The sequence below is a fragment of the Carassius gibelio genome, chromosome A13 (genome assembly GCF_023724105.1).
Source record: "Carassius gibelio isolate Cgi1373 ecotype wild population from Czech Republic chromosome A13, carGib1.2-hapl.c, whole genome shotgun sequence".
Lineage (NCBI taxonomy): Eukaryota > Metazoa > Chordata > Actinopteri > Cypriniformes > Cyprinidae > Carassius > Carassius gibelio.
Genome location: NC_068383.1, coordinates 5,486,165 through 5,500,389, shown reverse-complemented (window position 1 = coordinate 5,500,389; position 14,225 = coordinate 5,486,165). Strand labels below are relative to the sequence as shown.

The following is a 14,225-nucleotide window of genomic DNA, read 5'->3' as shown; positions in this document are numbered from 1 at the left end:
AACTAAGAGCACAGATAGAGGCATTTACATTCGAAAGACAAGGTTGGGCAAGACAGAGTGAGATGATGTCAAGAAAACTCGAAGAGCTTCAAAAGAAACTCCAAACCGGCAATAATTATATATCAGCTCTTGAAGACTGCTGTAATAATGCAGGCTTCCCAGTGGCTGCAGTTAAGCAAGCGGCACTGCATGAAACCTTTGATTATGATAGAAACAGCGATAGTGACGATGATGATGTTGCCGCATTAGATTCTCAGAGAAACCGAGATCCCGTTCAGAGACACGGAGAACAAAATCAGCGAAGTCCGATTAAAACCAGAGCAAAATCCAGCGAAAAACCCTCCAAATCAGTTAAAATTGCTGTACTCAAAACCATAACAAATACAAACGATGAAATAACCACGATTAGCCGCCCATTAACATGCGAAGAGTGTACAACACACAAACAGATCGTGGGAATGATGCCCAGAAGAGGGCCATTCCAACCCTATTGGGAAACACTGATGCTACAAGCCACAGTGTATAAATTGGAAACTAGAGATGTATGGCAAATCGCACTCTTAACCATTCCTGAAGAACTCCGATCTAAATTAACCCCTCAAATGAAATCTGGAGACATAATCAAGCGAAACAATAACGAAACTGATGAAAGTATCTTTGAACGATTAAAACAGGCATTGCTAGATATAAGGGGTCCAACAAGCGCAGATTGGAGCAGGATACTACAAATTAAGCAGGAAAGCAATGAACCGTTTGAAACATTCGCCGAACGTCTGTGGACGACATACAAAGAATATTCCGGTCTAGAAAATGCAAGCCGTGATCACGAACCATTGTTACAACTCATAAAGAACAATGCTGGCACTCCAGTCCAAAATGCATTGTTAAACGGAGCAGATTCAGCCGAAAACACATTCAGAGCGATTGTAGATTGGGGTTCAAGGATAGAAAACAGATGGAAATCAAAGCCCCACAGTATTGCATCTGCACAGTGGATGACAGAAGGGAATTATTCTAAAAGCAATGGGGCTGAAAAGCATGTCCACTTCTTAGAGGAGGTGACTTGCTGTGATGAATCTAGAACTTTTAGTTCAGAGGAAGCCTGTGCCACTGGTCAAGATAGTGTGCCGATTTCAGTTCTTAAGGAGATGCAGCACCATAATAGCGTAGAGTCGTGGACCAGTGCGCAAGGTGTAAAAAAAGCATTAGAGATTCATAAAAATCCTCAAACTTCAGGAGAACACAGCAAACAAACCTGTGGCAAAGATAGCAGGTTTTGTTCTTCCTGTCAGAAAATAGGCCATACAGAGGAAAAATGCTGGTCACTGGGAAGGGGTAGACCTCCACCTTATTTTCTGAAAAGTAAGATATCACTTTCTAAAGGAAAAGATCAGGGGTTGACATGTAACAAGTCTACCTCTGGTAACACTATTAGTGAGTTGACTGCATTAATTATGCAAGGCCTTCAGCTACTGACTTCACTTACTAGTGGGTTAGCAGTTTAATAGCAATGAGTTTAATATGGAAACATCCAAATTTCAATAATCCTGCTTGCATTTTCAAATTTATAATTGTGCTGAACATTGTGAGCATAGAAAACACATTATGGTTGTTGGTGCTACTAAATGTACACATAGCTTAGTTTAGTTTATTCTTAAAAAAACACATGACTGCTTTACTGTAAGTGTGTAAACACTTAGGTTTAAGGTTGTAGATGCTACATGCATTCTAGACCATGTGTCTTGTGTAAAATTGGAATAACTTTAATACTGGAATTGCATCGCAATTTCAAGTTGCATGTGTGTCTGTGTTGAATTTGTTTGTCTCCTGAGTGGTACACTCTGCTATTTTCTGTATAGCTGCAGTTAAACCATGTAGAGGAGCATAGAATAGCCATGTGGCCACAGTGTGACATGTGAGAACTTAAACCGTGTGGCAGATTGATTTGCTTCACAGTGCCAAAAGGGAGGAAGTGTGATTTCATTTCAATAGTGTGGCACAAGCGATAGCAAACCAAGTCATCCTTCACTGAGGAGCACCAACTAAAAATTTGATCTGATCAGAGAGAATGGCTAACATTATTTGGAAATGGAAACTCTGATTTTGTTACTAATCTTGCAATAATAAAAACATTTTATGGAAGTATTTTGAGCCAGATCTCACCTCACACTCGCTCTTAGAGGCTATTACCTGTTACAGCAACAGGACCAAATTTACATAACAATTGTAAAACTTCCTTTCCTTTGTTTGGAGCATGACAGCATTTACACAAAGCCACAGTCGTATACAGCCACAAAACACCATTTGATCTTTTAATCTTTTAAATTGACTTGAAAAATAATGAGAGGGGGGTGTAAAATACAAGAAGTTTTTATGTGCCACAGAGATCTGCATGTGTGAACAACACCATAAAACAACAATTGTCAAACAGACAACACCAAAACAGGTGAACACATTTCTGCCCACAGATCTGACTGTAATGAGAGCAACAGCAACTAAAGTCATGGACACTGGTCCATTGGAATTCATGATGACATGGGTGATAAAAACACCAATTAATCTAGAAAATGTCCCCAGTAGAACTGGGGTCTCTAATGCTCATGACACAGCAGACTGTGAGGGCTCTACTGCAAGAGCAGCATCAGGTGTTACACACTCAGACTGCACTGAAACAGGAGCAGTGATTCACATCTGACCAACCGAACTCCGTTTCATGTGACATCTGGATTAAAACTGCAGTACATGAGGATGAATGTAGTTAAAATAATTCCACATGCCACATGAAACTGATGACAAGTTCAAAATTAACTGTGGTTATCTTTGTATCTGTTTTTGTCTCAGGTTGACCACTGCAATTCTTTAGAGGACAGATACCAGGAGGGTGTCTTGTCCCCTCTGCACCAAGCCAGGACAACAGAATTGTTACATAACCTGAAATGTGGGAGATGAATGTGAAGACACTTGAAGGGGCCATTCACACCTCACAGGAGAACATCACCACACAAATATCTACATGGCCTCCCGGATTAGAACCGGAACTAAATTTTTGCAACACGGATTGCTATAGATTAGACTCCATTCATCTCCCAGACATGACCATAGCACACACATTTCACCCATTGCATCATCACCTCATCTAGACTATCCAGTCTGTACACTACAATCAGAAGACAATGATGGCTTAGATCACAAACGTGGTACTCCACTAAATATCTATTGTCCATCATCACACTGACAGAACCAGATAGCCTCACACACACAGGACAATAGAATTGATTACATTCCCAAAAGATACAACATATCTACTATCTGCAACTGTCTAAAAAAAACGCATGGAACAACACTGTAACACACATTTGCACAACAAGTCACAGATTGATGGTGCAAAATTTTTGAACACAGAGGCAAACAAGCCTTTACAATTTAAAATATTGAATCTTTCTGATTGTTATTAGGATGGTTGACAAGCCAGAGGGCCCCTGGTTTCCCAACACATCACTAATGACAATAAGCATTATTAAAATGATCAAATATGAAGTGCCTGGACTCTCTATCAATCAATCATAAAATTTTAAACTTTACCAAACCATCAACTGTGACTTAACCTTTATATCAGATACCCATTCTCTCTCTCTCTCTCACACACACACACACACACACACACACACACACACACACACGTTACAAGGAATTTAGGATTTACATTGTAGAAAAATGTTTTAATCGAGTTTCTAAGTCACTTCTTAAAAACCTTACATCTTCTAAAGTGACTTTCAATAGAAAATTCCTGAATTAACAGTGTGATTATTGTATATACCTTCATAATTGTGATTGAATGTTCTTATTTTCATTATATGACTTGTTTATTGTTTGCATACCTCTAAATTAATGCTCAAATTATACTGACCTCTTGCTGCATTTCCTTTGAGACATTCATACCAAAATGTATGTTTACATGGGACCACTTTTAACATCAGATGTACCACTTGCACTAGCTGACATGAATTCATCAGGTTTCTTTTTTGTTTTATTGCTCTTATGTTAACTTATGACTTTTCTTTCTTACTCCATGGGTGATGACATTAAGCTGATCAGAATTCAGTCATTGAATGGCCACTAAGATGCTTTTCAGGTGTCCCACACAAATCAGTGTGTAAGCAAGGAGAACACCTTCACCTACTGAAGTCTGCTTAAAAAAAACTACACCGCTGGAGGTGAGAGGATTCACGAAGATGGGTCAGACTACCGTCCTAGAGAAGATGCCATAAGGAGCAGAGGTTTCTCCACAAAGGAATGACACGTAAACTGAACAAGTCGTAAAGGCTCAGATTGACCCACTGAACTGTGCTCACATGCTGAGCTCAACCACAGGTAGAAACCCTGGAGACATTCATCCACCTGCCAAACTCAAGCGACACACACATGCTGAGACTGAGTGTTCTGCAGATGTTTACAGCCCTCAGAAGGTTTCTAAAGCTGCTTACATCACAAAGACAATTTTGAGATAACATCTCGAAGATAAACAATCATCTAACGGTGACCCCATTGGATTCATCTGAATGTGACCCATTGGGGGTCAAACGGAGGAACTGTAAGGACGAAAGAACCTGAGATACTTTGATTTCCTGAGAAACAGACAATACAAACATACACGAGCATCTTCGAGACACCCCACAGAGTGGAGGAGCAGGAGACCTCCTCCCCTTCTGGCCATTTGTTTCATTTTAAATCCCTTCACCCATTCTTCCTTCTACTCAGTCTGCTCAAAATGATTACATGAAAATGTCAATGCAAGTGAACTAACACTCATGTCTAGTATCATTGGAAATGTCTCAGTGCAACTGGTACAATGGTCTCACTCTTACAAAAGTAGATTAGAAGATAATACAGATCTGAAGAGTCAAGAGATATCTTGATTACTGTGATGGGAGCGCCCTTACCTAGGGCCCTCCATGTAAATTACCCGCTATTCCCATTGAGGTGTAAAATCAGCCAGGCTTGGGACCTGAGGTAATGCAAATTCCAATTGTTAGTTTCTGTCTTCATCTCGGGGGATGTTTGTCTTGGTCTGAGGTATTTAAAGGATTGCAGCAAAAGGATCAGGGGATTTCTGTAGCCAGAAAGCCCATAGTGTGTTGTGTGTCTCTTCACTTCATACTATGTATTTTCTAAGGTCAGGTATGCATATTTTACTTGTAGATTCATCTTTGAGAATTTGATGTTTTATATTGATATGATTTGATGTGTTTCAATTGGATATGTAATTGGCAAAATACATATCTACCTGACTGTAAATAAATTGTTACATTTTGATTCTATTCTGTCTTACTCTGTAATTATTGACTAGTAGATTACATTGTATCCTTGTTAGCAACATGAGCACCCGAATGAATGAGTTAATATAAAAATAGAGTTAACTAGAATAATCAAATGTCAGAAGAATATTAATTAAAAAGGCATACAACCAATTTGCATTTCAACCTAAATTCGAGGTCATACTAAAATGGAGTCAGATTAAATAATAAAATGGAGTCAGATTTGAGTTTAACCTAAAATGAATAACTCTACGCGCTGAAAGACCGAACACGCAGGAAACCTTCATCCAGCACCGGATACCTTCCTTGGGCCGAGTGTCTGGACCTTACACAGCCTTAGAAAAACGTCCCTTTTCAATGACTGTAGGCGTTCACTTACACTCTCAGCAGCCGAGATGAGTGTAAAAACATTAATTACAGGTTCATGGACAAATGAAAGACCTGAGAAAAAGTGAAAACATAAAAGGCTTCCATTAAGAGCCGGCACCTAAAGCATTTGCGTCATTGGCGGTTCATGAGAACATTTGAGACTTCGAGCGATAGTTCTGCAGGGATGTGCTGGAGCTGGAACCTCTCAGGGCACTTCAAAGTTACATACAAGACGGCCGCTCGTGACAGTCAAAGGAAATAACCCACAGCCCAGGAATCAAAGAAACGCTTGGTGATATGAACGCCAGGGATTGAGCTTCGTTCTAATCTTTATTCAGTACTCTGCCTGTGTGTTTTTGATTGTTTACATTTAATTCTAATTTTGAAATGGAAAACAGTTCTTGTAAATTATAATCATTTTTCACAATAGTTTTGTAGTAGTTATAGTTACACAATATTAATAGTAGCAGTAGTAGTTTTGGATGGCACACAATATTTACAGTTAAAAAAAATCTATTATAAAAGTTAACAAATGTTCCACAAATTCTCCAGGGACTTATATCACCCCTTAAAAAGATAAATAAATAAATCTGACACTAAGTGTGTTAGTGTGCACAAAATTACACTAGGCCTTTAAAAATGGTTTTTATAGACCCTACAGTGAAAGAGTGAAGGTTTGTGTTCTTGTTATGGTTAATACACCTTAAATGTCCAAAGAGAACTGAATAAAACTCTCATGTCTCAAGCCTATAATATGCAAAGCAAAGCACAAACACTTTGTAAAGGAGAGCTGTTCAGGGGGAACAAGGTTACCATCCCACCAGTAAATGGCTTTGCACACATTGAGACGTAGCCCCTTGAGTTTGGACACAAAGACCTTTGGACAAAAAGCTACAAGTTGGGGTCAGACAGAAAGAATCAAAGAAATTAATACTTTTATTCAGCAAAGATACATTAAATTAATCAAAAGTGACAAGACAACTTTCTAATCATCAAACAATCTTGAATTAAAAAAAAAATGTATCATGGATTCCGCAAAAGTATTAAGCAATACAAATGTTTTCAACATTGCCAATAATAAGAAATGTTTCTTGAGCAGCAAATCATATTGGAATGAGTTATGAAGACTGGAGTAATGATGCAAAACATTCAGCTTTGAATTACATTTTTTTATAATTTACAATGGAGAACTATTTTATATTGTAAAAATGTATATAATTGTAAAAAAAAAAAAAAAGCACAGTACTGCTTTTTTTACTGTTATTATTTTGATTAAAGAAATGCATCCTTTATAGACTCATTCCGTCCTTACGCATCTGTGATCTGACCTGTCTGCTTCTATGTAAACAACAACTTTTTTTCTAAATCTACAGCAATCAAACATAATAAATGATATCATTTTAAATGTTCATGTATTTACATTCTTTAGCAACTAAGGCAAGCTGTGACGTGACTGTACTCAAGCAATGTAGGAACGGTGACAGAAATTACAAGTTCCTGCATGAGAAAGTAAAAATGAGGCTGTGATAACGTAGCAGTCACTCATTCAGATTGATCAGCCGGTGCTTTAAAGAGAGACGGAAAGGAGGAAACGGTTTTTGACAGATGAACAGTCCTTTGAAACCCAAGAGGCTCCAGGATCAAACTACACACACTCTCTTGAATCAACGTCCTTTGCTAGAATATTGTGTCAAAACACATCCTGCCTGCTCAAAGTAAAACCATAAAAACCAAGCAACACAAAAGCCAGTCATGGTCTAGAAACGCTCCAAAGAGACATATAAAAACAACTTATGAAAACTTGAACGCCTCGAGTGTTTCCTTTATTTTTACACTTGGAATATTAGGAGGCGAAGATGCACAGACCAAGTGGCTTAAAATAACAAATCATTTTGGACATTTAAGGTGCTGAAGAACATAATGTCTCAAACATAACAAGAACTAAAGTTTAATGCTATGGAAAACAAAGCAGATTATTTCTGAATGGTTTTGGAAGGAGAATTTATTAAGACTGGAATGGACTTGTAAAGTGCTTAGTGCTGAATTTAGTGAGCAGTTGTTCAAATGAATGACTGGAGGCAGTAGAGTTCAGACGACACATGATTTGGAACGCTCTCGGCTCTCTCGCTGAATCACTCCTCAGCTATGCACACTCTTCTAATCCTTCTAAAACACTCAATTATGTTACACTTGCCCAGAGTAGGAGACGTCAAAAATGAAATAAATAAAAATTGGGTTTCTATGACATTAGTTAAGGGGACAATTTGAAACCTTGATTTTTGTTATTTTATAGCAATAACCAGAATTAGTTTAGTTGCTGAATAGCTATCAGTAAAAAAAAAAAAAAAAAAAAAATTAAATAAATAAAAGCATCAAAATAAAAATAATTATTTGATTTCTAATACTTACATATTATAAGGAAGGAAAACGAACAGTTCTGGTTATGTTTATGATCATTTTCAATTACTTCATTCATAATCTTATTATTTGTATCATATTCATGCTTTAACTTGATTTGACCGATGCCTTCTGAAGGATGCGACACTAAAGACTGCAGGAACGGCTGCTGAACACTGAGCTTTGTAAAATATATTACATATTACATTTTAAAATGCATTCAAATACAACAGTTATTATAAACTCTAATATTTCAAAGAATTACTGTTTTTACTTCATTTTCGATCAAGTAAATACTGCCTTAGTGAGCATAAGAGACTTCTTTAAAAAAATTAAAAAATAAATAAATCCAGAAAGTGGATTTAAAACTGGTTTCCAAACTCTCTCCACTTCATTCTGCTTCCAAATAATGGATGTTCAAAATGATTGACAGGCAGAAGGTGTATTAGCTAAACAAAGAATCTAGCTGGCTGTCACAGAAACAAATATGATATTTTGTGACATATAATTAATCAATATCTGTCAGGAAGAAGCATTTTCTGCATTCTATAAATTAAAATAGAAACACCTGCCAAGTAGGCATCTCAGTGAACTCACCCTCCTTCACTCTCTGCTTCTTCTGAGCTTTGTCCTTCACTTCTACCTCCTCCTCCTGCTCTTTTTCTCCTACTGGGAGTTTGATGAAGGGGACGTGCTTTGTGAGCACTGATATCGTCCCCCCTCCTGCCCCTCAGTTGATCTCTGACACTGTCCTGCAGCTGTGGAAGTGCATCCTTCAAGGCTTTTACCTCCTCTCTGAGCTCAGACACACAGTGTATCAGAGCACCCAGCTGATCCAGCACCTCCGCCTGCCTCATCTGCAGATCCAGACTGCCTGCGCTTCTGCTCAGGTGTAGGACTCTGCCACTGCCCGCTCCTATTTTACGGAAGCAGACAATCGCCAAGGTGATCCCAGCAGCTCCTGCCAGAACTCCCAAAGCCAGAGCCCTGCTGTCTGCTTGAGCCATCCTAAACTGCAGAGACAAGAGCGAAAGAATACTCTGATTAAACACTTCACAGCAAACGCACAGAATTGTTATGCTAATGTTAATGCCACATCAAAAATCTATATAGTAAATCAAAACTTTAGGTTCAAACTATTAATAATAATAATATTAATAATAATAATATTAGGATATAATAAGGTCGTAGATTACAACACAGCCATGAGGTTTGCAAGGTTTTACATAGCAAAAATATACCCATATTTTGGAATATGAATGAAAATGAATATTAATTAGAAATACATTAATAAAATTGGCACTTTATTGTCACAAGATCAGCAAGAAAACCAGCAATAATAATAAACGGATATAAATATTATATCACAAGCTCTCAATTCACCTTCACCTTCAGAAAACATTTTAAACCGCAGCAGTGGAAAGAAAATAAAAGAAAGATACCAATCTGTTGTCAAGGGCATTACAGAATTATGCTATATGCCTATATACGCACATGTAGCGGGGAATACATGTGTACTTCAAACAGCATCAGAGCCGGCCCCGTCAGTAAAAACATAAAACAATCTCATAAATCGGTGACATTCTGAAAAAATAGCAGCTTTTACCTGTTCAAACTCTCCTGAGCGAAGGTGCGTCTGCAAAAACAGTCCGCATCGCTCCAGTGCTTGATACTGAAGGTTCCGACCTGATAACCCAACCATACAGGGCTACAATACACTTCTGTTTAAGCTTACGCTCAAAACCATTTGTAAAAACAAGAATGATGTTTAATACTGAGTAGAATTTAGACATTACTATTTAGTAAAATGTGGTGGATGAATGAACTAGTCTACTGATGAGTATACTCAGTGCTTTGGTATGCTTTTCTCTAGTCTATCAACATCTTTGTCTAGACTTAATGACACTTCACTTAAATAAAGTATACAATTCACTGTATGTCTATTAGCCTTGTTATTTTATAAACATTCTTGAGAAGATTCATAATTTTGAAAATAATTTGTATGTGTATTTCTGTTCTTGATTATATTTCAATAAATGTTAAAGGGACTGTCCACCCAAAAGTGAAAGTTCTGTCATCATTTTATGACATATAATATTTACAAGTATGGGGTCCCATACTATGAATTTGTGCTCTGCATTTAATCCAACCAGCGCACACACAGCGCTGAGTAATAACACAGTAGACATTATTGCAGCACCAGGGGAACAGTTTGGGGTTCAATGTCATAAGGGCCAAGTAAGTTTTTTTTTTTTTTTTGCTAAGTAAGACATGTTCCTGGATCTTTTGATGATCCTGGATCAACATTATTGTCCTAAATATAGTCTTAACACAATCCCTACCCCAAACCTAACCCTTCCCATAATTTATTCCTAAAATCAGTGGGAAATAATAGCTGAGCAGCAAGGGTGTAGAAACACCTAACCCTGATTATAAGCCTAAAACAGATATTACCTGAAAAGTTATATCTCAATTCTGATTGGTTGATTGGAATGTTGTTCGGACCATGTTCACCAGGAACTTGGAGAAATAACGCTCACCATTGAAGACAGAAGAACACTACATTCACTCCTCCCACCTACAATTACTGTCAGTACTGAGACTGGAACCCACTGACCTTTGGGTTACAAGACTAACTCTCTAACCATTAGGCCTCAATTGCAAATTTACTCACCCCTACGTCATTCCATCTTTCACACATTTAATATTTTCTTTTTTTTTCATATAATGTAAATGTAAGATGACTTCCACATGTCTGTTCACTATAATGGACGCCATGCAAGAAAGGGCATCCTTGTTCTAAAGAAACCATGAGTTTTTTTTTTTTTTTTTTTTTTCTATACAAACAAGGTTTACTGATATTCTTAAGATGCTTTTGCACCCAGATGGTGTAGTAACAGCATCTACCAGCAGGCGTCTCATGGGTAATGAAACTTTGACCCCTTGGTCAGACCATGCAATATTTTCACGATTTTTAACATTCTAGTTTTTTTTATGCATATTTTCACTATATACTCTTAGTTATTTGCTGCTGTAGCCTATCCATTCCCATCTATGCTTTGCTGTAATGTGCACTTTCAGCTCCTGTGAGATGCTGGCCATTCTCCACTGACCTCCATGCCCACAAAACTGCAAAAAAAAAAAAAAAAAAAAAAAAATGAAACCACATACAATGTCACCTTGTAACATTTATAATGTTTTAAGCAGATGCTGAAGCCGAGGAAATCTTTGGGGATGAGGTCACCTTTTGAAACTTGCATCCCACACCCTCAGTCTTATTCTAGGAGCATGGATGACAACAGGATTGCCAAGAGTTAGAGAGTTCGGAAGAAAAGATTTGCAGTTTTGCCTTTAAAGAAACTGAATCAACTTTGCACTTATTGTACTTGTCTGTCTCATATGGACTATTTTTGTGGCACCTCTGAAATCCTGATGACCAAACCCTTAGCAGTGAAAAACGCCTCTCCCTGATGACAGCTGGCTTCCCAGACTGGTTGAATATGAAACGAATCGTTGCACATATAAAAGCTCTTTTATGTACAGTAAAGGATCTTTCCATGATCTGTACTGCTTGATCAGACTTGCTTCAGGTGAGAAGACCCATGTACAGTAACAGTTATGCAATTTTGTTTTTGTTTTTTTTATGCAAAGATAATTAGAGATTTTGCCAGTGCCAATTTTACTTTTACCATTTATTTTACTTAGGCTATATTTATTTGTCTTTTGCTTATATTTATGATATAGTTCAATATCATTGCTACAATTTTGTCTCTGTTCTTCATGATCATAGAGCACCTTCAACTACAGCAGTTTTAAAAGCATGATAAAAATCCATTTCTAAATGTGACTGATTTTAATCAGCCAGTTCTCAGAAAGATTTCTTTTCCTAATCAGGAATGCTCTGTAAAGGTTTTTTTTTTTTTTTTTGTAGACAAGCAAGAGTATCATTTTCACCCATAAACCTTTTACTCATAACACCCACCTGCATCATGTTTGTGGATTGAAATCCAATGATTGTTTCAAACTAATTTTGGGGTTCTGTTTACAAAAATCACTGTTTTGCTCTAGCATGTCAAATTTTCTCACAAAATATGATTTGCAGCATTTGTAAGGTGGAGAAGTTGGAAAAGCTGCATAAAAATTCCTCCTTTTGTGTCTTAAAATATAAAACTTATGGGTTCAATATGACATGAGAGTGATTAGATCATGACAGAATTTTACATTTTGTGTGATCTTTTATGCATGTTTCCCAACTGAAATCAATCTAGGGTGCAAACACAGTTCTATTTCAGATTTTATTTCTTTATGTAACATGGGCTATTTGTGGAAAAACATGCAGTCACCTATGAGCCCGGCCTGTACCTCCAAATTTAAACATAGTACGGTGACATGAAGGCATGCGAGGTGGAGCCTGCATGCATGGCTACAATTGCTACGTGCAGTTTCACAGACGTGCTTCTTTTCATGAAAACACTGCATTGTTCCAAACTAACCTGCATTTGCTCAGCCTATAAACACACGTACCAACCCAAAGCAAAGGAAAGTACTGCTTCACATGAGATTGAATGATAGTTGTCATCCAACCAACACCTCATTCTGATCAGGCCAAAACTGCCAGATTAATCGCCATCTTCAGAGTCACGACATGTTATTCAAAGACACACATGCTGAGACTGTATTCAAGTGCTATATAAAGATCAACAGCTATCTGAGCATCAGACGCCTGTGGCATGAATAGAAGGCTGATAGATACTTTAGATAAAGGCTCTCTTGCATAAAGCCATCCAGGATATTTTTTATAACTAGAATCTCTCGTGGTGGTTTTGAAAGATGATAGATATGCAACCACAGCATTAAGGTCAGCTTCTGCAACTCTTTTTATAGATTCTGACTGTCACAATTAAGAGTTACATTGTAATATTTAATTGAGATCAGTTGTTTGCATATAGACATCAGTGCAAGTTTTGCTCATAAATATTATGTTAATTCGGTCTATAGGGATGGTTCACCCAAAAATGAAAGAAATTCATACCCGTTTGGAACAACTTGAGGGTTAGTGAATGATGACAGGATTTTTTCATTTGGGTGAACTATTCCTTTAAACCCAGGGTGTCCAAATTCAGTCCTGGAGAGCTGGTGTCCTGCAAGGTTTAGCTGCAACTTGCCTCAACACACCTGCCTGGAAGTTTTTAGTATGCCTAAAGACCTTGCTTAGCTGGTTCAGGTGTGTTTAATTAGGGTTGGAGCTAAACTCTGCAGGACACTGACCCTTCATGACCGAGTTTTGCCACACTTGCTTTAAACCATCAATCTTCATCACCTAATTATTATGCATGACCAAAAGATTTGCACTGGATTTGTACATTTCATATATTGGCTTTGAGGTTCACTTTAAATTTTTTATTGCTTAGATATTTTTACATCATATTTACATAATAATACTGTTTTTCTAAAAATTGTGAACATGTTTACTAATTTTACATTACATCAAGGCGATCAGGTTTGTTGTCTAGCATTTGATCATCTCAGAGATGTCAGAACTTTCAACAATTGAAATCATGTTATGACGCAAAATTTGAGATACAAATTTGAAGGGATAGTCCACCTAAAAATAACATTTCAATCAATGTTTTATCTATCCAAGAAAAGAAAAGAAAAGAAAAGAAAGAAAGAAAGAAAGAAAGAAAGAAAGAAAGAAAGTCATGTTTGGAACAACATGAGGGTGAATAAATTCTGCATTTTTAAATTTGGGGTGAACTATCCCTTTAAAAAAATACTTTTTTCTTTTTTTTGTCTGGTTAAATTTAAGTGCTTGCAAAAATATCAGATAATTAAACCACATCAAGTTTTAAACATATTATTTCTCTTAACTCAAGAAAGAAAACAGATCATACACGGCCGTTCAAGGGTGTTTAAAATACTTTTATTCAGCATTTAACTGAATAATTACTGTATTTTTGATCAAATAAATGCAGCCTTGATTAGTCAAAGAGATTTCTTTCAAAAACATTATAAAATCACACCCACCCCAAACTTTACAATAGTGTGTAAATTGACTATTAATGTCGTTTAAAGTGAAAAAGTTAAAGTGATGTGACATACAGCCAGGTATGGTGACCCATACTCAGAATTCATGCTCTGCAT

The 14,225-nt window shown here is 37.1% G+C and overlaps 1 protein-coding gene across 1 annotated transcript in view; it reads right to left on the bottom strand.

Moving 5' to 3' along the window:
• The window catches only part of LOC128025951 (regulator of microtubule dynamics protein 2), a 30,888-nt gene extending 21,117 nt beyond the window's left edge, over positions 1-9,771 (bottom strand). The window contains exons 1-2 of the mRNA XM_052612593.1: positions 9,688-9,771; positions 8,679-9,094 (exon numbers count right to left, since the gene is read on the bottom strand). Coding sequence (XP_052468553.1) covers positions 8,679-9,088 — 410 coding nt within the window. The 5' untranslated portion in view covers positions 9,089-9,094; positions 9,688-9,771. The remainder of the gene's footprint in view (positions 1-8,678; positions 9,095-9,687) is intronic.
• Between the last annotated feature and the right edge of the window lie 4,454 nt (positions 9,772-14,225).